Below are 25312 nucleotides of genomic sequence, written 5' to 3' on the forward strand. Positions count from 1 at the left end.
GAATAGCACCAAAAAACATGGGGTGCACAGGCAAGGTTTGCCATGTCCTTGACTTGAGGGCATTAGGTTAAAACCTTTACACACTGGCTCTGTCTTTACATTTAAAACCATTCTAGAGAAATAAGATTCCCACTGAAGAAGTCTGTTTTGCTGCAGCACTACCCATGTGCTGTCCATTGTAACTGTCCCTGCATGTGCTGCAGTGCTGCAGTATTCTGCAGCAATTAGTCCATTCGCACAGTGTCGCCTCAGCCTGCTGCAGCTCTAAAAAATACGCAAAATGAATAGAATTGGACAGAATATGAAGTGACTAAGCAGAGTAATAGTTTGAGGAAACAATGCGTGGTTAAGGGTGTGCAGGATAGATAAGGATAGAGACAGGGAGAGTCCAGTCAAGTGTCTGCCGGCTGCATTTACAGAACAGCTCTTATCAGATGTGAGCAGTCGCAAAGTCAGGATGAGGCAGAATAGCAGAGGAGGAAAAGAGTGAACACATACTCAGTGTGCATATCATGAGGGACTGTTTTAGAGAGGAGAGACAGCCAGACATCCCACGAGGCATGTGCCTTTCTCCGCGAGACCGAAGCTTGTGATCACTCATCACCGCAGCTCCACCAAGGCACAGGAAGCAAGGAGGATCCTCAAACACCACAGAGCTGCTTAAAAAAATCTGAGCTCTGGGTAGGAGAGAGGACAGACATGCACAGGTGCTGCTAGGGAGAGAGAAGACAGTGAGAACGCTGAGAGACAGAGAGAGAAAGAGAGGGAGAGAGTAAGAGAGAGAGAGAGGAAGAAGGGGGGGAGTGAGGGGAGGTGTAGGAGGAGACTTGACTTGCTTCAGAAGGGAATAGGAGCCGGAGAGCAATTCCAAAACAGCTGTCCGGCAGACGTCCCAGTCGACAGAAGTGCAGCCCCGAGGCAGAGACAGGAGGCAGGGCAGTGTCAACAAGCCACAGGAGCAGAACAGCAGCCACTGAACACACACATACAGACACACACATCAACCTGAGGCTGTAGCATTCAGAAGAATACCAGCGATACCTGGGAAGGATCAAGATCTCACCCACTGGATTATCTGAGGTGAGTGAGAGCTGGAGCATGTTCCATTTCACACTCTGCTGGTACGGTGATCTGAATTAGTGGATGGGATGATGTTGCTTCAGTGTACCTGTATCTATGTATGTGTCATAGTTTTTAGTGAGTGTCTGGGATATTGCTGAGTGACAGTAAAACGTGCAAAAGCATGCATGGTAAGTTAGGCTTGTACAGGAGCATTTGTCCGGCAGACAGTCTCATATATGTAACACAAAAGCTGAACTGTTAGAAGCAACATGATATCCTGCCTGCCTTCCAAGAGACATTTTTAGTCCAGCTACACGCTTAAGGCATGTTCCTCTGAAAAGCAGAGCTGGTTTTGCCCTTATCTGTCGAGGGAAACAGAATTGGAGGAGTTTTTTTTATACTGGGAGGAAAGGACTTTTCTTTTTTGCCAGTATATGTTGACATTCCCTTCATGCTTCATACGCTTTGATTCGGCTTCCTGCTCATCTCTGCCAAGGATAACTCTGGCATGTGCTGGCCATGCTCGCGGGTGGCACAAGGGGAGCGAGAAAGAAAGACAGAACAAATACTCCACCCTGCCATTCGCCCTAGTCTCGGCACCGCCACCAGGCCCCCGAAAGTAAGGCCTTTGCCTATAATTGAGGTTTTTTTTATGTAACAAACAGCTCAGTCTATTCTGTAAGGCTACCATTACCCTCTGTGGTATGTGCACTTGCTTTTTATAACAGCCCCAAAGAGAGGGTCTTTCTGCTATTCAAAGACGTGACAGATGTCAAGGCCACGGTTAGATGTTAGAGGAGTATTTGAAGACATCAAACTTCCATGAAGTTTCTTTGTAGACACAGTGGGAGGAACAGAAGTTTGTCTCCCACACGCTGATGATGTTACACTGACCACAACTACTACACAAGTGCAGGATAGCATGCTATTTTTCAGCAGCACTGATGTGACATGTCAGCACAGTAATCCCATCACGGGAGGAATATTTAGAAAAGGCACGGTGTCTATTTTAAAGAATGGGGAAGTCATATACAGGTCATATTTTGAACAGCTGCTCTCCTGAGCCTCTCTCTCTGCACGTCCATCATCACTGGCTTTGGACAAGTTTGTTGAGCTGTAAAGCATCATCAAACTGAAGCATTTATTTAGGCTACAGTAGAGTTGCTCCGCCTCTAAGAATACACTGACCCAGTAATGTCACACGTGACTCTTAGGTGTCCAGAAATACCCAGACAAATCACGAGCCATTGGTTTAATTATCAGATACGAACCCCACATTTATCTGCCCTTACGCTCAAACTTTCATCACCTCATCGCCCCCCCCTCCCAAGCACGAGCTGATGAGGCAAAGCTCCATTTTTAAAGAGGCTGGAGTGGCTCCAGATCACTTCATGCCCAGACAGATAGCTGTTGCTGACCCAATGACACAGTGGCTTTATCTTGCAGCGCCCATTATGACTGGATGAGCTGCTCAGGCAAGCAATTTTGAAAAGGAAGGTGCCATCAGATCCTCACTTCCCCAGAGGTGTAAATGAAACCCTCGACTGCATTCTGCGGCGGCGCCGGGCTCAAGCCAGCCAACACGTGCCATGCCACTTCTTTTTGGCCCAGTTCCAAAAAGAGGGTGCAAATCTGGCCTTGGCTTTGAAATATACCAGAATACACCTGCTCAACTATCAGCATCCTGCTGAGACACAAATGGATTCATTGGGTCAGCAGACTGTAAGGGTCTATCCTGGGATAGCCTGAGCTGTTGTAATTGATTAATATCCTCCTGGGCCAACACAAGCATAACAACTAACATTGCTATGACTCTCTCAGGATTTTCTACATACATTCAAATCAATACTAACTGACCCACGCTCTCATTAAATTAACCCTCACACTGGATATGCAGCAGATTCCTAAAAGACCAACATGAGGATATTGTTTTCCTCATACTTTGCTCTTGGCCTCTGGAATTCCAGTCATGTTTGCCACATATGCCAAACTGGGCCACCAGCAGGATGGCTGACGTGAAGGTCAGACCTCCAGGCTTTCATCATACCAGCTGACTTCTCACGGGCCACAAGTGTTGACCTTGGGTAGGATGCAGCAGATATCCCCCTGTGAGAGTTGCAAGAGTTGGATTCTGCTGGAGGAATTCCTATAAGTTCTGTCTATACTATTGATTTCAGCCAACATTATCATCTGTGATAATGCATGGGCTGTGAGTTTTCTCAAGAGCAAGGGTCCACACAGTCTGGGCAGATGTTTTAATTTCATCAAGGCTGACCAATAATCAATAGGTATGTTTGATAGGGAGTGTTCAGCCAGCAGTGCAGCTTCTATTCTTGGGAATTTCAGCACTAAAGTTAATACAGATATAGATATGTGCACTCTGAGCCCACAGGAAACAGCTTTTGGCTTGATGGTGCATTTGTTTCACTTCCTATCCAAGCCCAATATTCCCACTGCAGTGAGCATCAGCTGTCAAGGTCAGAAAGGACTGAGGAGCAGCAGCGAAAGGAGAGAGAGACAACAAAAAGGAAAAAACAAGTGGGAGGAAAAGGAATGGAAGAAAAAAAAAGAGAGAAAAGCTTGAGCTAAATAAGTGAGGGATTTTGCTGTGCCCCCCTCCCTCCCTTCATCAAACACTGCAGCACTCCTCTTCGTCCCCCTCCTTCCCCTTCCCTTTCTCTCCCTCACTGTTAGCAAACAAACACGGTCTCCTTCGCACACATGGCGTGCATTCAAAACCGCTATCTCTCACAAGCGCAGTCAGGCACCTCGCGCAAACACTCACACTCACGCCAGTACTCGAATACACAAGGACCCTCGGAGAGAGTGGTGTTGCCATTCAACACACTCACACATGTTTTGCATCCCTCCGTGTTTGTCATGGCTATATATAGCCCCATGGTGCTTGTTGGGTGACAGGTTTATTTGTGTTGTAATGGCATCCCCTGAAGTGAGAAGATTTCACCTTGTACTTCACATCCTATACAGTTTGTTGAAGCGGTGACTCTCACACTGTAACGCAGACTCTGCACTTCATCAAACAGGTTGGAAACACAAGAATCCATGTTGAAAGTGGATGTCAGTGAAATGGTTTCCAGCCTGCTATTTGGATTCAAATACGCGGCAAGTGTCTGTCTCTCTGGCTCCACACTAATGTGCCTGCTGAATAAACATAGCCTACTTAAAGTGTCTCTGATAAGGCTGATGCAGTGTGTCTCTATGGAGTCGGTCGCAGCAGGAATGTGGATGTTTTCTCGGTGAAACGTTTTTTTTTTTTTGGTTTTTTTTTGGGGTGGACATGACCGCCCAGGCACTTTGTGCGGCGGTGCACTCTGTTAGACGGTCACTGCTAACAGACCTCTCATAAGTAAATATGTCTATAAATGGGCAAGCTCTCTCCTCACTGGTGCTCTCTCCCACCCCCCCATCACACACACACACACACACACACACACACACACTGTCAACTCCCTTCCTCCACGGAGTGTTTTTCCCCTTTCTCCTTGGTTGCTATGTCATTTCAAACGGTCAAACTGATTCTCTCCTCTTTTTACCGAGTTGATGCCACACTAAGCCAGCTGCCAACATGGGGTTGGATTTGTAATGAAAAAGCTCTGAGAAGGCAGCATGCAATCAGGCACCTTTTTATCAAATCCAATACCCCCTTAATAATGTTTACCCATCCTGATGTATTGTGCAACCGAGCTGGTATCTCAGCCCTTATTAAACTCTCTGCCCATCAAAGCCAAATCAATTCACAATCTGCATCACCTTCTTTCTTAAGATCCACTTGCTCTGTAATCCCTCTCTCTATCTTTTTCACACAATCCCTTGAAACCCCTTAAACCCCTTCCCTCCCCTCCTCTCCCCCTCGTGTCCATCTCTGTCTATCTCTGTGCGTGTCTGAGCAGTAGCTCGGTCCTAAAACAGGCTGCCCTTCTCTGATCCTCCTAAAGTCCTGCTTTGCTTCTCCTCTCCCAATCTGCGGTCCAGCTGTTCCACATTAGCACATCCAGAGCTGTGGAGGCCAACGGAGGCTCATGTGTGGAAATGTGAATAGAGCAGCAAAAAGCCTCATCCTCCTTTGCTCTGGCCTCTCAGCTTGCCAGATGCAAGATGAGGATAAGATTTTTTTTCTTGCACTTTGTTTGTGGGACTTGTATTGCTGACCAGATTTCTGTTTCTGGAAGGCAGGACGGGAACCTTCAGGAAATGTGTCAGTGTTGAGCTCATGTTTTAAAAAGAAATGCTGACATATTCTCTATTTGTCTCTGGTTTCAGGAAAGCGGCCATTTGACCTTTCTGTACCGGCAGACATCACCAGTCCTGCTTGGAATCCCATTTCTTGATCGATGCCGCAATTGCAGAAAATATTTTTGGAGTCCTGTCTGACCGGTGTGTTACTGAGAATGTAACTGGAGCTCCTCCCGGGGGGAACTACAGGGTCCAGAACTCGTAGAGCATTTCCGACTTTTCTATCCTGCATATCTGAGATCTCTCCCGCAGTTACAGCCATGCCTGCAAAAGCACCCATATACCTGAAACCCACCAATAGTAAGAAGGGAAAGAAATGTCGCCTCAGAGATATTTTGTCTCCAGACATGATCAGTCCACCGCTTGGTGACTTTCGCCACACCATCCACATTGGCAAGGGCGGAGAGAGAGATGCCTTCGGAGACATGTCTTTCCTCCAGGGGAAGTATGAACTCCTACCTGGAAAAGCAGACGTCCACCCTCAGTATGGCATCCAAAGTGAGTTCCTGAGAGCTAACAGCACTGGCGATGCTTCCTTTGCAGAGACCCCTTCTCCGGTGCTCAAGAATGCCATCTCCCTCCCAACTATTGGTGGCTGCCAGGCACTTACCCTTCCCCTGATCTCTTCCTCTGTGTTCCCCATGCCCCCGGAGCCATTGGAGGACATCATGGGGTCTACAGCTCTTATGAAACCTGACAGCACAGACGAGGTAGAGATCCTGCAGATGGATGCTCTGTTGCGCTCCATGGACGTCTTCAGCAGCGAACCCCCGTCTCCCTCCACAGATATCCAGTCGAAGCCCGATGTCCTCCTTGACCTGCTGGAAAACAAAGATATGTCCACCTCAAATGCAGTTGACAAAGCTAACAAAATAAACAAGAGCGAACCCAGATTTGACGAGCCATCATCCTATTATATCAATGGTCACAGCGACAGCACCTTCAAAGCTAACGGAAGCCTGAACAGTAACGTGAGCAGCGACAGTTTTGACAGCTTTAGCGGTAAAGGGGACTTCCAGAACAAGATGTGCAATGGCAGCAGGAGTCTCAACGGCAACAGCAACTGCAATGGTTATGGACACTTTAACAATGATGTTACCCTGGGCTTAAAGCAGGAGCTCTCAAAGTGCAATGGAGAGTGGGTGGACAGGGACAGTGGGGTGGAGGAGGGCCGCATCTGTGATTTTGAGTTTGAGTTTACCAAGGAGAAGAGCACGTCGCACGATTCCCTCACCCAGATCACGGGGTCATTCCTCTCTCTTGAACTTGATCTGGGCCCGTCCATCTTGGACGATGTGCTCAACATAATGGATAAACCCGCAGTGAAGAGCAGGCCTTGAGCTGCGCTGAGGCCCCAAGAGGAGAAAGGGAATTATTAAACTATAGCCATGAGGAGACAAAGACTAAGTAAGCAATCAAAATGGTGTCTGGATATATCATTGAGATGAAAATGAGCTACAATAGACAGAGCTGCTTATGTTTTTATTGTCAAAACATTTAACTATTCTAGCTTCTATGGAGTGTTGAATTCTTCTTCTTTTGATTTGTTTGTCATGCCAGCCGCATGTTTAAGATGCATGTACTATTGAGTTACAGCTGAAACACAGCCATCGTGCCTTTGATTTTACATTACTGTAAAGATGCTACGATAGATTTGTGTTCTTATGTTGACTCCCACCGTTTGTACACAATAACTTTGAGGTCTTTTGCTTTTTTACACAGTCTTGAACATATTGCGTTGTGTGTGTTTAACAAAGAATTATTTCGTTTGTCACAAAATTCATAATTTGCCACACTTCAGACAGAACACTATGCATATTTGTGTTTTTAAAACTGTAACACAAATAAATTCATTTTCTCCTATTCTGGCTAATTTTTGCAGATTATGTATGCATAAACAAGAAATGAGAGTTAAAGCTTGGGTAGGCAGAAACGTGAAGAAAAAAAAAACAACAACAATGAAAATGTACCGTCCTCCTGCAGCTTTCCCTTCTTCCCTCTCTGTCCTAAGCCCCTCCCACCAGACAACCACGGCCAATGTGCATGCTTCATACAGTAACCCAATGTTTCACATACACTGACTTATTTAATCTTGTTTCATGGAAGGGTTGCACACAGTGCATTCACTCACCTCCTTCATGCCCTGCTCTCTCTTTTCCTGTTTATCAGACTGCAAATTAGACAAGAATTAGCATGCTAATATTAGCTACCCTACCTTCACTTTGCATCATACCCTGCTGCTGTGGACTGTTATCCTAGGAGGAGAGCCTGCATCAGCTTGGGAGACAGACATCTGGCCAGCGGCTGTAGTGACTCAAATTCAGCCAGCGCAAACTCCCTAGTGCTGGGTGTGACAGCAGGCTGATGGGTTGTGGCAGTGCTGGATCTAACCTGTTAACTGATAGGGAGTTTGTGCTGGGTGGATCAGGGTTGCTGCAGGCACTACCTGGGGGTCCGTCTCCAGAGCTGCTGCCCACTCTCCTCTCAGTGAGATGGAAGACACACTGATTTGAGGCTCTAATGTTAGCTAACATTTGCTATAAACAAGGTCTTAAGGCCACAGTCGTGAGCTTTTAACTCTGCTTAGCAGAAAGCTAAAGTACTATCAACATTTTCTCTCCGTCTCTGAAAACGCTTGGCTGTCAGACTCTCTTTAGACTGTTTTTTTTAATAACTCATCTTCCTTCTTTGTGCTGCTTTACAGTGTAGGCGGTTGTTGCCAATGCTGCAATAGCAACTTTCTCTGCAGTATTCTACCACTGAATCAGGCTATCACCAAAGGGACGTGCGCACACATCTGCATGTATAGACAACATGAACACCCTCTCTCTGAAATGATCTGTGATCTGCCTGCTGTCATGGCCTAGATTTTCTAAAGCCTGAAAACAGAGCCAAGAGGAGGCGCACAAGTCTAGTTTTCTCACAGTCAACTTAAATTACAATATGCTCAAAGTTTATTAATGGCTTTTTTGCCCAATGACTCTAAATTCAACTGCGTACCCCAGCTTGAATTAGAAGAAAAAAATAAAACAAGATAACTCAAGAGAGAGAGAGAGAGAGAGAGATAGCACAAAAGGGAAAAGACAAAGAAGAAAGATACCAGGGAAAGAAAGAACTACAGATTGACAGAAATAAGGACAGAATGGATTTATTTTCTCGCCTCTGACATTCCTTACATTCTGCATCCCTGCCCTGCAGTGGGAGCACCGGTGGGCCTTCATCTGCCCAACCAGGCGCCTGCTCCATTTGTTTGCGTGTGGACGGGACAGGCAGAGGAGGGGTCTTTGAAATTCCCTGCATTCCAGCCACAGAGCACAAGTGTCCAGGACCAGACATAAATCAGCTGTTTCAAGTGAGAAGGGAAGGCTTCGCCTTTGGAACCACGCTATTGCCAGTCGGAATGTATGGCAAGATGAGATTGTAAAACATGTGCTTACAACCCAAAGGCAAACTTTGTTCAGTGCTGAACGATAGATGAGTCTCTCCTTCTGTCTAGTTACAATAAGGATATGTTGTCCCACCAGTGTTAAAGCAGCAGCCTGAAAGAGCAGAACAGCCTCGTGAACTCAACCACCCCTTGTCAGTGGCCTCGTCCCCCTGATCCTCTGTCCCAATAGGGCCCTTCAGTGTAGACACTTGAAGGGTAAGTCAAAACAAGACTATAAGGTGGCTTATGGCAGGCTTCCCCCATGCACCCACGTGCCACCGTGTCATGCTTGTTTGGAGAAAACATCACCACCTCCCTCCTCACACATATGTATATACTTGTCCTAGCAAGCTAATTTCATATGCAAATAATTATCTGGGTTCAGTTACACTTCTGTCATTTAGCAAGCCAATGTGGCGAACCTCCTTGAATCCCTCAAAGGCCTCAGAATATCCGTAAACAACCACCACTGGCTCAGCCGTGGCATCTGAAGCCGTCGTGAAACCAGATGTTAGAGGAGACATGAAGAAAAGCCCTGTCATGGCAGATGCTCCTCCAGTCATTGGAAAATCCCAGCATTAGTGCTAAAGAGTTTGCATATGCTGAGCTTGAAACATACAGCCTCTGAGGATAAGTAATGAAAACCCTGGCTGTCAGGGTAATTACTATGCTTATACCTGCAATGGTACATCATTGACTTGATGACACCCTTCATTTTGACAGGCATGGACCCCAAGCAAACTCCCTTTAGTTTATGAAAGAGCTTGTGACCACAGCACTGTAGCATGTTGTGTAACATGTAAGAAGTATTTCTGTAGAGATGCCAAAGCTTGTGGACCCAAAACACCAGGAAATACCAGTGTTTTATGAAATCCAACACAAATACTCGACATATGTTACACCCTGAAAACTGCCTCCATGTTCTCCAACTGTGAGCTCAGTGCTCTACATGAAATACAGAGTAAAGATTTTGGCCTCTTATTTTATAGAGGTTTCTAAGTCACTGCATCCCTGTTTGAATTGTGCACCGCAGACATCGTGTTGGCTACCAGCAGACACAGAGCGTCTTGTCTTGTTTCTGGCTTTAGTTTTCTAAGGAGGTCTGAGGGCAGAAGACAACTAGAGACACTAGAGACAGAAGGTAGGAATAGTCATACTGTGGACTGTTCTGCATTACCACAGAGCCAAGGTGGAAGTCTGACCTGAAGACACCTTGACTCCAACTGCCTCTGATATTCCATGTTAACTCCACAAAGATGCTGCACAGCAACACAATCAGGCAACTCATTGTGACACCCACAGACTCACAAGCAGAACAATATCCCGCTTGTTTTACTGGCCAGTCACATCTTAGCTTAGCTTTGTGTTTTTCAGTTTGATCTAATCTCTCTTAAGATAAAATAAGTAAAAAAAAGTATGTTCCTGTCTTTTTAAACCTTTGCTGAAATGTTTTTGGTGCAGCCAAACTGGTGTTACTGAAAACAACCAAATTGGTGACGTTAGCTGAGAGAGGGAGGTGACACGGGTGTTGCCACTACCTGCTGCCTTGTAATTTCCAAACCAGTTGCTTTCTTGACAAAAACAAAAAAAGGCCTAATTGCTGAATTCTGTCTCTTTGACTTTGATGCCATGGTTTGGGAGGATGATGAAAAACATGAGGAGAAAAAAGAACATACACAACACTTTAAAGGTGCAGTGTGGAGGATTTAGGGGGATATATTGACAGAAATGGAATATAATTCAATAAGTGTGCTTTCTTTAATGTATAATCACCTGAATATAAGAATCATTGTGTTTTTGTTATCTTAGAATAAGCCATTTATATCTACTTAGGGGGCAGGTCCTTGTCCAGTCCGACATGTTGCACTGCCATGTTTCTACGGTAGCCCAGAAATTTTTAACAGTATTGGAAAAATAATGTGAAACTCCTTGTTTTTAACATTTAAATCACAAAGTTAATTTGTTTTGGAGACGAAGAGACCTCTGCAGATAATTCAGCTCCGGGTACAAAACCTCCTGAAGGTCTGAATCTTATGTTATTAGGGATAAAAGGTAAGTACACATTAGCAGGTGTTGGGCTAGTGGTCTATCTGCAATGAGCCAAACAGCATTGGAGAAACACAGATTTGTAACATAAAACTGCCATATTCAGTGTTTTATTGGTTTCAATCACCTGGTACATTTGTTTTGGAGAGGAGAGACCTATTTGGATATTTTGGCTCCCATTGAAAGCCTCCTGGACAACGAACACTGAAGGAATCCTAACTGGGAGCTCGAGCTACACTCCTCACTGCTAAATGCCACTAAATCCTACCCACTGTTCCTCTAAGCATGTTAGCATGTTCAGGTTTATGCTTACAAGGACACCTTGTGAGGCAAATTCACATTAAATACAAACTATCAAGACAAAAAGGCACACAAAGGCTATTTCCTTAAAACATTTGCTTACATTACAAGGTAAATTATTCAAGAACATTATGAATGTTCCTCCAGCAGATCGGTGATCCAGGGGATCTGACTCCTCAGTTTCCTGAACTAAGGTGAAGCTGTCAGTTCACAGATGAAAAAGCTTTGGCCCAGAGGCCACCAGTGCCAAAGAAAGCACAGCTCAGACCCAGCAAAATTTTCCACCCAACCTCCACAACAGTGCTGCATAATGTGCACACTGTCTCTCACATCGAGGTGTCGGAGAAGGAGCCCCTCATAGCCGGGCTTGAGCTGTGTCAGGCGGATGAGAGGGGAAACTTTAATAAGATGTTTCCCCATGTGCAGCAGGATAAAGCTCCTCTTGTCTTCACGTACTGTAACTGTCGTACAGCACAAAACGAGCCCACACACAGATACAGTACTTTCCATCTAGCCAACAGACCGAGCAGGAGAAAATATCTGAGGTATGAGCGCAGCTCTTCTTAGGAATATTATTGTTAAATATTTCTTTTGCTTGCTGGAGAGATATCATTCATCATTGAAACAAACTGTACGTGCTCCAAAATTGAATGCCATGACTGATAATCGAGGGCCTCAGTAGTAGAAAGTTTCTTGGAACATTTACTTTGGGATGCTGAGCATGAAGCGGGGAATCAAGTGTACTGCAGATCTGCTGATTTAGCAGCGCAGGGCTGCAGCTTTCTTTCAAAAGACAACAACAGGAGAGAGCAGAGAGAACTTATTCCCAGGGGTGAAGAAAAAGAGCCAGAGCAGGGGTTGATGCAGTGCAGATACGAGCGAGCTCGCATGTAGTATGGTCTGGCAGGCGATGGATACATTAGGTTCGCTGCACTGTTGACTGTTGTTTGGCTGACAGTTACCATAGCGAGTTGAGTTTGTATCTTCAGCATGTGAGGGCTGACCTGAAAGGGGGGCAGACAGAGGAAGAGTTAAAGAGAGCAGTGTCACCTCAGAGGCACCAGAATACCTCTGTGACAAAACCCAGGCCCAGTTAATCGTGGTGCCACGCTATGTAGAGCAAAACAAGAGCTACTGTATGCTTAATCCTACGCTTCATTAATCTTTAATGTGCATCATAATTTTGGGAGTTATTTGCACTTGGCAGTAGTCAACACAATACCTGGTCTCATGTGAAGAATACCATTCGAAAGTGTCAAATACATGTAACTACAGTTACAGCTATTAACTGTAATTTTAAAGTTATATACCACATTAAATGCTGATTATCTGTGGTTGACATTTACATTAAGCATCAGAGACCAGTAAGGTTTTATGCTCGGTAAATCATTTGTCAGGCTGCCGAAACAGTTTTAAAGGGCCAGTGTGTAAAATGGGTTGAAAACTGTTGAAAACAGTGACATCAGTGGTCAAATTCTAGATTGCAGGGCTCACTCGCTCACCCCTCCTGTTGAGTAAATGACGGTGGCCTCGTAGGGACAAAAAGCCTTGCGCACGAGTTTTTCAGGAGTAGGTCTATCTAGCGACGAGGTGAATATTTATTTAGAAATCTAAACCATGTTACGATATTGTAATGAATCACTCATGAGCAGGAGACCAGAGGAGCGTTCTGGAAAAAGGCCCGTTTATTTGAGCACTCCAAAAACTCTGGTAACACTCCAGGGGGTAGCACGTGAAAGACTCCGTCCCAAACTCTGACTCTTCTAGCGTAACACACACACTTCATACACACATACTCACTTACAGTACCCAGCGGGGCAGCCCTTCCCTCTCTGCTCCACCAATCTCCAGCCCGCACACCAACTGTCAGCGTAGCCTGTAAACAGAGCTCAGCTGTTTATTTCGCGTAGCAATATCTCCGGACTATAGTAGCTGCAATGGATGACTTTGAACGCGATTTTGAAGAGTTTCTTGTAGCAGACACCAGACCCAGAGCCATACCTGTTTGAGCCGGAGCATACAGATGAGGAACTCCCATGTGTTGGATGCTGAGCAGGCGAGAAGAGAGGCTGAATCCTCCGCTCCCATTTTGCTGCACAGAATGGGATTCGGTGCTACCATCGTTGGGGAGATATATCATCAGGAGGAAAAGCGCAGCAGAGAGTGCATCACAAGGAGTGAAGTTGCGTCTTCTTTTCCTCGCAGATGACGGTTCGGGTTCATTCTCTCCTGTTGCGTGGTAAGTGTGGCCCATTCGCAAACTTGCAACACTAGCAACGAACTTCTAACACTCTGCTGTTTCCTCCTCCTTCTTCCTTCGTTTTCATTGGTTTATTTATACACGCGAAACGCTTTCTCTGGCTGGCTGGACTGTCCACTCGGGCTGCCGTACATACATGGCGGCGCAAGATGGCGACTTCTCTAAAGCAAGGCCCTTGCTATATATATATGTATATATATATATATACATATATATATAAAAGCATAATTAGAAGGCTACGAAAACCAAATGAATTTTATTTTATGGCAATTATACACTTGTATAAACATATTAATGGGTAGAATATTCAGATTCAGATTTGACAATAAACCATGCCAAATATTACACACTGGCCCTATAATATTGTATAAAATGAAAGTTCACATTTAAAGCAAGACTATTTAACTTCTGAAAAAAGAAATAACACAACCTTCGTGTTACAAATGAAACTTTGAATTTATAAACAATAAAACACCCCGGCTCAATTTTTTTCAAAGTTTTGTTGCCACAGACTTACCAATATGACCACCTTGCGGTGACAAACGTTAGCTGACTTCCAGGCCCCCAGGAACGCTGCTCAGCCTTACTGCCAATTTTTTCCAGTGGTCAATCACGGTATTACACCAAAAAAAAAATCCCCTGCGGCCCCAAAAGTATTTTCTTCCACAGGCCACCATTAGGCTATAGAAGAGATGTCTGTAAAACTGTTGACAGGATACCTGAAAAGCAAACAAGCTCAGTAATGACTCTTTCCATTGTGCATTTTTGATCAATGGACACTTTATATTTTTAAAACTTTTCTTGAACCTAGAAAAGTGATTTAAAAATCAGTGACATCATCACTATGTTAAGTCAATAAGCTTAGTGGGAACTTGCGGATCCGACCAGTGGGAGAAACACTACTCTGCATATTGAGAGGGCTGCATAATACAGAGGTAAACCCGGAAGCTAGAACCTTTTTTTTGGCATATGCACCTGGCGAGCAACTCAATTGCAATGAATAGGCTCCATCTTGGGATCTGGGTTCTACATATTATTATTCATCTATGCTAAATTTGCTAGCCATTTTGTTAGCTAATTTGTTGTCAGGCTTAAAGATTTATCAACCCTGTGTTCTAGAAATGCTAAGATTTCACCCCCAGGTGGTGCCCTATGTGGTCATAGAAAAGATCTGCCACTGCTCATCATGTTAATAGAAAACATAAATCATGCAGCATCACAAATGTATTTGCTATTTCAAATAGAGTCTGGTATTATATATATAGCAAAGTACCATGAGTAACTTAATGACAGTTCTCTGCCTGTGTTATTGTAATATGTGGCGTTGACAACTATGCATAGTTTCTCTTTAAATCTAGTCATTGTTTTCACCTTTATTTAGCGCTAATTAGGCATTTAAGAGTTTTTGTCAAACATATATGTTAAACTACTTAATTAAAGAAACACGATACAAAAACCGTGTGAGCTCTTCTTAAAAATGAACTGGAAGTAAAAAAGGACAAAAAAAATTCTAAATGAAACTCAGGATTTTAACAATAATCTTATATCATAATTGTGATTTATTATGTTGAGTCATATAAATACAGCCTATTATCAGGTGCAACAGCGCAGAACATTTTTCCCAGATAAACACTAGATAATGTAAATTACTGTATTAGCTTCAGCCTGCAGTCAGTGACATTCACTGTCCTCCTGTTAGCTTTATGATAAATACTGCAAGGGTGCTCTGAGACATGGGGCTTAGCACAAACTGTGTGCTCGCCATTTTAATCGGCTTAATTTACAACAACCCCCACACTGCAAACAATTCATGAATTATTTATATTTATTCACATTTATTCCAGCATGGGAAGAATGGGACTGTGACTGAGCCCAGTAGGATGGGACAGTAATGTATGCTCTCTGTATCTGAACTCTCCTTTTAAGGCTGCACGAGGGAAAATAAATGAAACCAAAGGCAGTGATCATGTGAGTCTTTCTAAGATCGTCCTTGTCTATATTTTGTCTGTTTTTAAATGGCATGCCCCCAGCAGGGCAGCAACTGCCCATCAGGGTCCCCTGCTCTGGCCAGTAACCTATATTCACCCATAGGAGGTATTTATATATTTGCTCTTTGCTGCATTTCCTCCTCTGAGAATTCCTTTAATGCCATGCAGAGGGAAGGGTGTGGAAGGGGAATGGGCTTAGGGGATATCTCCCCTTATAGATGTGGGTGACATCACTTACCATCTTTTCCACTAGCAGGTCAACAACATCTCTGTCACCCTAATGAGATGGCTGGACTCAGTCACCTTCTGGGATCAGATAATGAGGCCAGGTCACTGAGTTGGCCTGGGAGTGGCGTTTATTGGTGGACAGATGCCACTCCTAAGAATAGTCTCGAGATTGTTAAATCAATTTTATTAATTTAAATGTAAAAGTGTTGCACATGTGTTGGGATTTTACTTTTTTTTTTTTTTTTTTTTAATAAATTTGTAATATATGTTATAGGTAAGGTAGAGTCTGTTTATAAGCCTTGTCCTTAAATGATCCATGAACTATTGGCTATGGTTTATATCATCTTCCTTGTTTGGGTTGTTCACTTTATTTTCAAGAGTTAGATGAAAATATCACTACCACTAAATATGACTCCCATATATGTGTATTAATGTTGAATTCACACCATGTTGACAGAATGGAAAAAACAGGAAAACCTCCCCATTATTCCACACGATTACCCACACTGCTAGCCATGAAGTCACAACAAGAAAAAGCATAAATCAGCTCCTATTGTGATGTTACATATTTGGAGCAGCTAACCTTAACTACCTCGACTCATCAGGTACTAACATGAAGGCCTCTAGTTTCGCAGACCGGGCGAGGCGGAGGCACAGTGCACCTGCGCTTCTCCAACTGGGTGTTGCCAGGTGGATTTTGTAAGTTTGGCAAACCGTGTGCCCTGGCGCAGCTACTCCTCTTTCCCACCTCCATCCCTCCTACCTGCGCAAGTAGGAAAGAGGGAGGAGAGAAGGCATGGAGTGGGTTTTACACACATCACACCAATCAAATGAGCCTCTCTCCTCGCCCTTAAATGCACCGCGCGAAGGTGTAATGAGAGTTTACTCAATTTGCCATGGCAGAAGAGAGCAGCAGCGTCAGATGGCCAAACTTCTCCCAGGAGGAAACTGATGTTTTGGTCCGGGAGGTCCAAGTTCGCAGTGTCCGAATACAAGGAACTGCGAGCAGACCTCCACGGGCTGATGATGCAAAGGTTGCCTGGGAGGAGGTCACCACAATTGTAAATCAATGTTGCGTTTCTCTCGTGCGCGCGCACTCTCTCTTTCTCTCTCGCAGTCTCACTCTGTTTCTTTTCTTTTGACTTTTCTAAGATGACAGATGCTGAATATATACTCCCTATCTCATGCTGTGGCTGTTTGTGGTTGGCTGAGAGGGATGTGAACTCGTTAGTTTGCTGCTGTGTTAATCAAATCAGATTGGGTTTCCATTACGCGTGCCAAACGGTGCCAATCCCCTTTGATCTGACATCAGATGTGACAGGACAGTCGATATAGAGATACATTTATGTGCTGATTGCAGATAGTTGCATTGAATAGTGTTTTTTTTGGGTATTTATTGCATCGTTAATGTGCCTGACATTCTGGAAACCTGCCTGTGAGGTTTTGGTGACATGTGCGCACTGTCCGCCGGTCAGCCAAACTTCCCCTACACCAGCTGTGCTCCGCCTGAACTGACAGTAGACGTGGTTTCAGATGGCGAGCTTTTAGCGCACCTTCGGCGAAGCCTTTTGGCACGAAACTGTCACTGCGCCAAGCTGGATCCGTCGACACCTCCCCCTGCTGCGCCACCACACCCATCTCAGCACACCTCGGTCTGCCAAACGACCAAACTGAGTGAGCCTCGGGTTGCGCTGCTCAAAACTAGCTCTGCGCGAGGTTCGCCAACCTGCGCCACCCTGCGCTGCACCGGGAAACTAGAGCCCATAGTCATCACAGCACAGTAGGGCAGGACCATAGATTTAGACCCCAAGTTGGTGCCTATTTATTCCAATGAAGTTGCTCGCCTGGCGCATACACTAAAAAAGTTTTTGAGCATCCAGGTTTACTTGAGTCAGGTGTTCAGCGGTTTATGGAAGAGATAACAAATACAAGAAAATTAATGATGAGTGATTATGACAGTGACGATGCCATTCAACGTAGCAACAAAAGGAAATCTTTGTAAACCAGAGTGTAGAGAAGAAGAAATTTTGCAGAGGGAGGCTGAAAGAGATAGAAGGGAAACTTCTGTAGAAACTGGAGGCCCAGAAAGAGCAGAAGCTAGCTGTGCATACTTTGATGGTTGTTTCATTTATTTCTTGGTATTTAGCATTATTTTACTTGATGGCTGCATAAAGCAGTGCTCTTTAGCAAGTGTCCCTCTGGCTTATTTGGAGGTGGTTGTGAATAATCCTCTTGAGAGAAATGTTCACTGCAGACGCAGAGCTGTCTCAGTTTAGTAGGTGGAGTGTTGATGTCTATGAAAGCACAAGCAGGAACCATCCTTGAAATCTTTAGAAAATTGAAGCTTCATTTCAGATCACACAATGGCACTTTCTGACACAAACAGCTGATCTGCAGTGTAATACAGTGCATGGCACAGTTGGGCGCTTTTGCGTATGTTTATGGAAGTTATACACGTGACAATGTGGTGCCAAAGGAAAGGGCTGTCTGACGGCAAGGTAAAGAAATGAAATATTCTCAGTATAGTAGTACATTGCTTAGCTTTTGTGACGGTATTCCTGTCTGCTACTCCAAACAGGGAGAGGGCTAACGGCCATCGACTGTAGGTAATACACCAACTATGGATATGTTTGGTTGGTAAACTTTTCAAGTGCTGGTGAGCAGATTTTTTTTTTAACTTTAGACAGAGCCAGGCTAGTTGTTTCCTCCTGTCTCCAGTCTTTATGCTAAGTTATGGTAGCCAGCTGCATGCTAAAGCTTCATATCTGGCGTACACACATGAGAGTGGTATCAATCTTCTCATCTAACTCTCGGAAAGAAAGAGAATATGCGTATCATCCAAAATGTTGAATTACTGCTTTAAAAGCCACATTTTTCAGCCGCTCCAAAGACAATGAACAGGACACTGGCTGTGTTGATTCATGGGTTGTTACACCCTGATGAGCATTATTTAGTACTTTTAGCTCTCAGAAGGCCTTTGTAAAGCTTTCAGCTCTCATAAAGCAAATCTTCCCACATTACTAGAAAATTACCTTGGCTCTAGAAAGTTAGACTTCTGTTTATTTTCAGTGGAGTTGCCTCTGGTCTCTTGATAACATGCTAAATTCCAGACAGTCTTATATCTACAAGAGGGATGACTCAATATTGAACCGTCCAAGACCATCCAGCGTTGCCGGCTATTTGCTCATATTTTATTATCAAGTGTATTTGTTAAAGATATAGTGTGAGTTCTACCTGCATGGAATTACACAGCTATAGAAAATAGAGTGAAAGTACCAAGTGTTCAGGTCAGAGGACTACATTCCTGTCTCCAGCCTTCAGGATTCTGCCTTTTAAGGTAAGACCCCTCTCTGTTTCTCCTTATCCCCTTGCAGGCTTGATCCCTCTGGGCTCACTGGGTGCCCCAGAGTCTCCTTTTTATAAGTTGTCACCAGCCAGTCATGCGATCACATCTGCAGGAAATTTCCGAGCAGGTTCCTCTCCTACGACCGTAAAAAGAAACAGCAGCTGGCGGCCATTCATTTTACGCTTTGTTTGGAGGAGCTTTTACACTTCAGGTTTGCACAGTTGAATTACGGCCTGGCAGTAAAGCGGAACAACACACAGCACAGAGAGGGAGAGCAAAACACAAGATCTCCAAAACTTCCAATTTTAGAAAAAAGGGAGGGAGGGTTATGAATGAGTGTTGATGATAGTCTCATAGTGCTGTGACCTCTGTCCTTCTCTCAAGAGCTGCATTGTGCTTCCACCTGAAACACACCGAGCTATGTCTGCGAAATTCATCTCATTTCCATTTGACACCGTGGGGAGTAAAGCAATATAACAGCTTATACTTCAGCCTCTTTCACTGGATTGTCAATCATGTGTGAGGACTGAGGAGCCCTGGCTCTCTTCATAACCTGCATCAGTATTAAGAATGTCTTGGACAGAGTCCCAGTATGCATCAGGGTCAATGTTGAATGACTACCAAGATGTTAAACAGCACAATAGCAGCCAATGTTAGGATTTGGACATCACCAAAGATGACTCAATAATTCAAAGGAGAATGTCACATTGTCTTCAGACATTTCCCTGTAAAAATATACCTTTAAATCTCTTCACCATAGGCCTGTGACTCAAGTGATCAGTGTTTCACTGAGCTGACAGAAGAAGAACAGTAAATCGAGTGAGCCCTCCACAGGCAGGTTGTGCCCTAACACTGAGTTACTCACTATGTGGAATATTATTTGATCATTTTCCCAGTTACCTCAGGTTTCCTTTGCTGATGGCATGACTGCTTCCACATTGTTGCCCAACAACCTCATTAATCCCAAACATCAACTCTTACATAACTGACCTTTCCCAAGGATCACAGGTCACAGGGTCGTCGTCTTGCAGGAGGGGAAAATACCAGCAGTTAAGTCTCCCAGATGTAAAGTTCATTTTTTGCCTGTCATTGAGCTTGATGGCATCTTGTGAGGAATATCCCAAACCAAAGACAAATCACTGAGGTCAAAGTTGATGTCCTCTGAGTGCACTTGGCCTCCGGGAGCTGCTCTTCTGTCCAGTTCTTGAAATATGTCAAAATATGTCAGCCTGATGGATTATTGATGGTTAATCAGATAAGGGGCCCACACAGAAGCAGGGATAAATACTGCTAATACCAGACGCTACTGCTCCCACTGCTGGTAGTAATGTGTCGGTGATCACAAAGTTGGACACATGCAGATACAAAAAAGTTGTTTTCGGTTTACAGAGGAACTGGTCGGGTTTCCATCCAAGTAAAGTGCAAATTTTAACAAATCAAATGTTTCTGGGGAAGTGTATCTCCCCGCCCCAAAAAACCTGTTAGTGAGACTGAGATCTGGATCACACACAATGCTACTTCTCAATCATATTTAGGGCGTATTCACACAAGGATGGTCCGGGGGACTCGGTTCAACTGGGCGGGGAATGCCGAGAAATTTCACACCTTCATTTGGTTCCGTTCACTTTCACACTGCACTTTTTAAAGCGGCCCAAACCGCCTGGACAACGTCACACAGCCACAACAGCTGCTCGTTCGGGGGCGGTATTGCCCGAAACGACCACGGACAAGGAAGAAAAAAAGCAAGACGAAGAAGAAAACCCAGCTCATCGATTGGCCAGGACCGAAAACGGAGCTCCATCCTCTTCAGCCGGCTTGGTCACCACAAAAACATCAAACATCACTTCCTCTCTTTGGTTTGCTGGATAGTCCATTTGCAATTCCCACTGTAAATGAACCGCACCAGGGTTCACTTGCAAGTGAACCGAGACCCTGAGTTTTCAAGCAGACCAGGGTTCGCTCGTTTGGTCCACACCAGAGTTCGAATGAGCGTTTAAACCACTCCAAAGGAACTGAACTATCTGTGGAAGCAGACCAGGGTTCGTTTAAAGCGGACCAAATAGCACCAGCATGAATGCGTCTTTAATCACTGGAGTTGGTGATGTGCATTTGGAGCTCACCTAATTCATTATGCAGATTCCCATCTTTATCATTTCTTACTCTGTCCAGCACATAGCAAGTATTAAAAGTCAGCCTGACCTCACTCCCCAGAGCATCAAATATAAGTGGGTGTAAATATGACATCAGGAACACCTTTTAGCATCTGTATGGGATGCACCAGGCTTTCAGTTCCAGTGTAAATCCATCTGTGTCATTATTTCATGTTTAGAGCAATGGCTTTAAGAGCATGATAGTCCACTCAAGGTGGGTGGGAGGGAAGGTGGATGGGTCCAACAAGTGCAGGACGTTGACCCAGGAGAGCAGTTTGTGCATCCTGTGTGACACTAAAAGTCAACTTTGAGTTTTTTGTCGTGTCAGTAAGTCACTCATTAGTCAGTTGTTAGCCACTTGAGTTGACACATGTGACTAATATAAACCACTTTTTTTTTTAACCATATCGAAGTAGTTTCGTTGCCTAAACCTAACCACCAACGCTTCTTAGTCACATGAGTTGGCTGCAAACTGCCAGCATGTGACTTCTGCCTCAAGATCTGCCGATCCCAAGCTCCAAGATACAACACAAAAGGTGGCCCTTGATGTCATTAAAATAACACACTTCTGCCCAAGTGTCAAAATATAAGTAGAAATGAGAGTATGTTGTGAAAGATGTGACATTTTATAGGCCCTGAAAAACTTTCTTTAGCTAGTTACTTACTATGAGCAGTGTGATTGTTCATGTTACTATTTCACCTGACAGATTTGTATATTTTTTTTGTTGTTATTTATTTTTATTTTTTTTTGTTTGTTTTTTTCAGTGCTCTTCTGACTGGTTTGAAGTGGGTATGGCTCTTTTAGAGACATGAAACATGATGTCACATAGCCGACCTGGCGACCCCACTGTTGTGAGGTTATTACTTTATATTGTCAGTTTTTATAGTTTATATAAATAAAACCCGATAATGTTTTTTGTTTTCAACTTTACTTGTTGCCTCTTAAGTCATTAGTGAAAGCTTGAACAATTTTAGAAATAGAACTAAAAATGTAAAAACCTTGCTGATGCTGAGTGGCTTCAAATAATACTGATGGTGGAGCACAAAAGCATTTCTAATGTGTGGAAAATACCCTTTCCCTGCACTGCAAATGAGTAGATTCATTAAGACAGATAAATAGCAGCATTACTTTGAAATACTGTCACCCAGGCTGTTAAATTGAAATAGTAATTACTATTTAAATGTCAAAATGGGTCCATTGGGAAGGACAATAAAATCACCCATGAGCCATTTTTTGTTCCTTTTCTATAACATTTACTTAGTTTTATTATTTTATTCAAGCCCAGTTTCTCCTTCCTTTTCCTTTTGGTCTCATTGGACTGCTGGATATGCACTTGTGGAGAAAAGAACTCAGGAATTTAAAGTGAATATTATCACCCTTCATCTTCAAGAATTTACCAGCAGCAGTCTGAAAAACAAAATATTAAGACTGATTCTTAAACATCTCTCAAAGCTTCACAGTGGCCTCAATGGTATCCGAATCAGAAAATGGTGAGCAGCACCCTCTACTGTTTTAACAGTTAGTGTCTGTCTGATGCTCCGAATCTCGAGCCCATGATCATTAGAAGACAGCCACATTCAGCCAGAGCTTTAACAATCACAGCTTTAACTTTATTAAGAGGATTTTTCCATCGGTGGCACAAAGCCGATCTCCAGACCACCCATGTTCGTCTCAGCACTTGACAAGAACATTCCCTGCTTATGAATGTCAAACACAATCGGGGCTGTGTCCTCATCTGTCCTGGGACCAAGATCCCCTTAGTGTAGAGATTCATTTTCTCTGGATACTGAGGGATCTATTTTACATGCAGGTCATAACCTGTCGCTGGACTGTCAAACTATTGTGACAGCTTGATCGAGGTGTTTCAGCAATCAAAGCACATAGATGACAAAACAGATCAACATTTTTGTGCTTTAACCCCACAAATCAGAGGACATTAAGATGATCACGCCACCTTCAGGGTCGTCCGACTTCTATCCTTCATAGCAGGGTCAGGTCATGGGGTCAACACAAGAGCTAAACACAGGCTGAGTTGTTGGGTGGTTAAGTGGCTGATGAAACAGGAAGATAAAACTGCATCACATGGTGTAAAGACTATCACATGAGGATGATATAATAATAACTGTTAGATTACTCTGGAAAGTCATGTGTGCAATATCTCTGCAAGTGTGTCACTTTACAGCAACCAAATGTTCAATCAAGGGTTACTCCAAAGCTCTTTTACAAAAGTTATGTTTTACTAATGAGATTATCTGCGTTTGCACTTCCCTCCAAGGGCAGGGAGAGGAAGAATGAAAATGACTCAACTATTTTGTGGTCTGGCCTGATCCCAAGTCCTTTGCATGCAACCTCCTAATTCGTCCGGCTGGCTAACGACCCGCTTGCGTGCCAGTCGATCATTAGCGCCCCGTCAGAATCGGTCACCAAACATGTCACATGCCCCCCGGTCACTCTATTCAGGGCCGACAGCTGGGGGGGGTGCACAAGCTCAGATGCTTGGAAAAAAAAATCATAAATTAGCAGTGAGAAGGCTATTAAATCAGGAATAATGTTTAAATGATTGACTGTGGTCGACTGTGATTTCTGAATTACTGTAGGTTGTACAAATTGAAGCATTTAAGAAAAATAAATTCTGAAAATATAATTATCCAAGAAGTTTGTGATCGATTGAGTATAAATATGTCATTTTCATTTCCTAATGCAGGGAAGCTGTATTATCCCACTTACTTCAGTAATTATCAATCATAAATGAGGGGAGACCAGTCTGTTTGGCAAACTGTTCACTCTCTGCTGTACTTCTGTGGCATAATTCATGTTAGAATACTGTAATTAGCAGCAAATTAAAGGTTAAGGTCTCTGCAAAGGAAACATATTTTAATGTCTATCTAACAAATGTTTTCTAAAATTATCTGATTTGTGATTAACCCCATGTTGTGCATTTGAGCCAACCAGCCCCATCAGAGGGTTGATTGGCACAGTGTTAAAATTCTACAGTTACAAAAGCAATCGATAGAAATGATAATAAGTAATAAGTAATATAATGATATTGTTTTCAAAATACAGTTACAGTTTCCACTCTCAATTTTACAACTTGGCACATGTGCCAACCAACCCTGTACACATTTGACCGTACTTTGTGATGAAATAATGTGCGCCAGCTACAATCACTCATTACAGACATTCAAAGCTTACAGCCAAATGTAGTTAATTCCTATGTCTATTAACCCTTTGAAACCTGGAGTGACATCACTTTTCTTGTGGTGCTTTCAGATGCCTTTTGCAAGTATTTAAACCTTTAAACCCTGAGAAAACTTCTTGCGATTTTGTGCAATTTCTTTCAAAAACATGGGTAAAAAGGCAATGAGCAACTTGGTAAGAAATGTCAAAGGAATTGCAAAAAAAAAAAGGAATACATTTCGATTTTTTTTTAAATGGGAAAAAAAAATGGGAAAAACTGTGTTTATAATAAACACAGTTATCACTAAACACTGCAACATTCAGTACCTACAGCAGTATTCCCTGATATAAAAGTTTAAAGATGGTTCCTCAAGAGACCTCTCAGTTTCTCCGGTGCAATTACCCCCAGAATCAACTCCAATTTAAGCTTCTTGTCATCAATCATAATGTTCCACAAGAGAAAAATGTAATGGTAGCAAGGAAAGTACCACAACTTCACACTCTGCCATATAGCTTAAAGGCAGATGTAGATGTATAAAGACAACAGAAGAAGAGGGAGGGTTGTGGTTTGATGATTGCTGCTGTATGTGTCTCTACTGCCTCTCTGACGCACTGACTGGGTGTCAATCATGAGCTTTCTGGGAGTCTTTCCAAGCTAAACGCAATGTATAACGCTTATTTCTCATGATCATGAAGAGAGGAAAGAAAAGAGCAGATTCCTGTTTTGGTCTATCGAGTGACTTTGAAATCTAATTATTACTATTTTTAAAAACACAAACATATTTTTCATGTTTGGTACTTGTCGTGCATGAAACAGAAACTTAATTGTGGTCAGAAATCATATTACTTTGTGGTGCTGAGCTAAACAGTTACAGTAAAAGTATGTTTCTTCTTAATCAGTGTGTTTTCCTGTAATGTGTGGAGCCACTGGGTGGCACCCTGCCATCATTCAACCCTCTGTAAAACTGACAACAGATGATCATTACTGTGTGCTGTCATGAAATCACACAGAGCTGTGAACTTTGACTGCACACAGCACTTAACCCCCAAACAGAAAGTTAATAAGTATCTTA

At 43.5% G+C, this 25312-nt stretch overlaps 1 protein-coding gene across 1 annotated transcript; it reads left to right on the forward strand.

Annotated features, from left to right (window-relative positions):
* The first annotated feature begins 359 nt into the window (after positions 1-359).
* On the forward strand, positions 360-7179 carry cdc42ep3 (CDC42 effector protein (Rho GTPase binding) 3). The gene is made up of 2 exons (XM_049600951.1): positions 360-1080; positions 5344-7179. Exon 2 carries the CDS (start codon positions 5577-5579, stop codon positions 6654-6656), a length of 1080 nt encoding a protein of 359 aa, XP_049456908.1. The 5' UTR covers positions 360-1080; positions 5344-5576; the 3' UTR covers positions 6657-7179.
* Positions 7180-25312: the final 18133 nt, after the last annotated feature.

The sequence above is a fragment of the Epinephelus fuscoguttatus genome, linkage group LG16 (assembly GCF_011397635.1).
Source record: "Epinephelus fuscoguttatus linkage group LG16, E.fuscoguttatus.final_Chr_v1".
Taxonomy (NCBI): Eukaryota; Metazoa; Chordata; class Actinopteri; order Perciformes; family Serranidae; genus Epinephelus; species Epinephelus fuscoguttatus.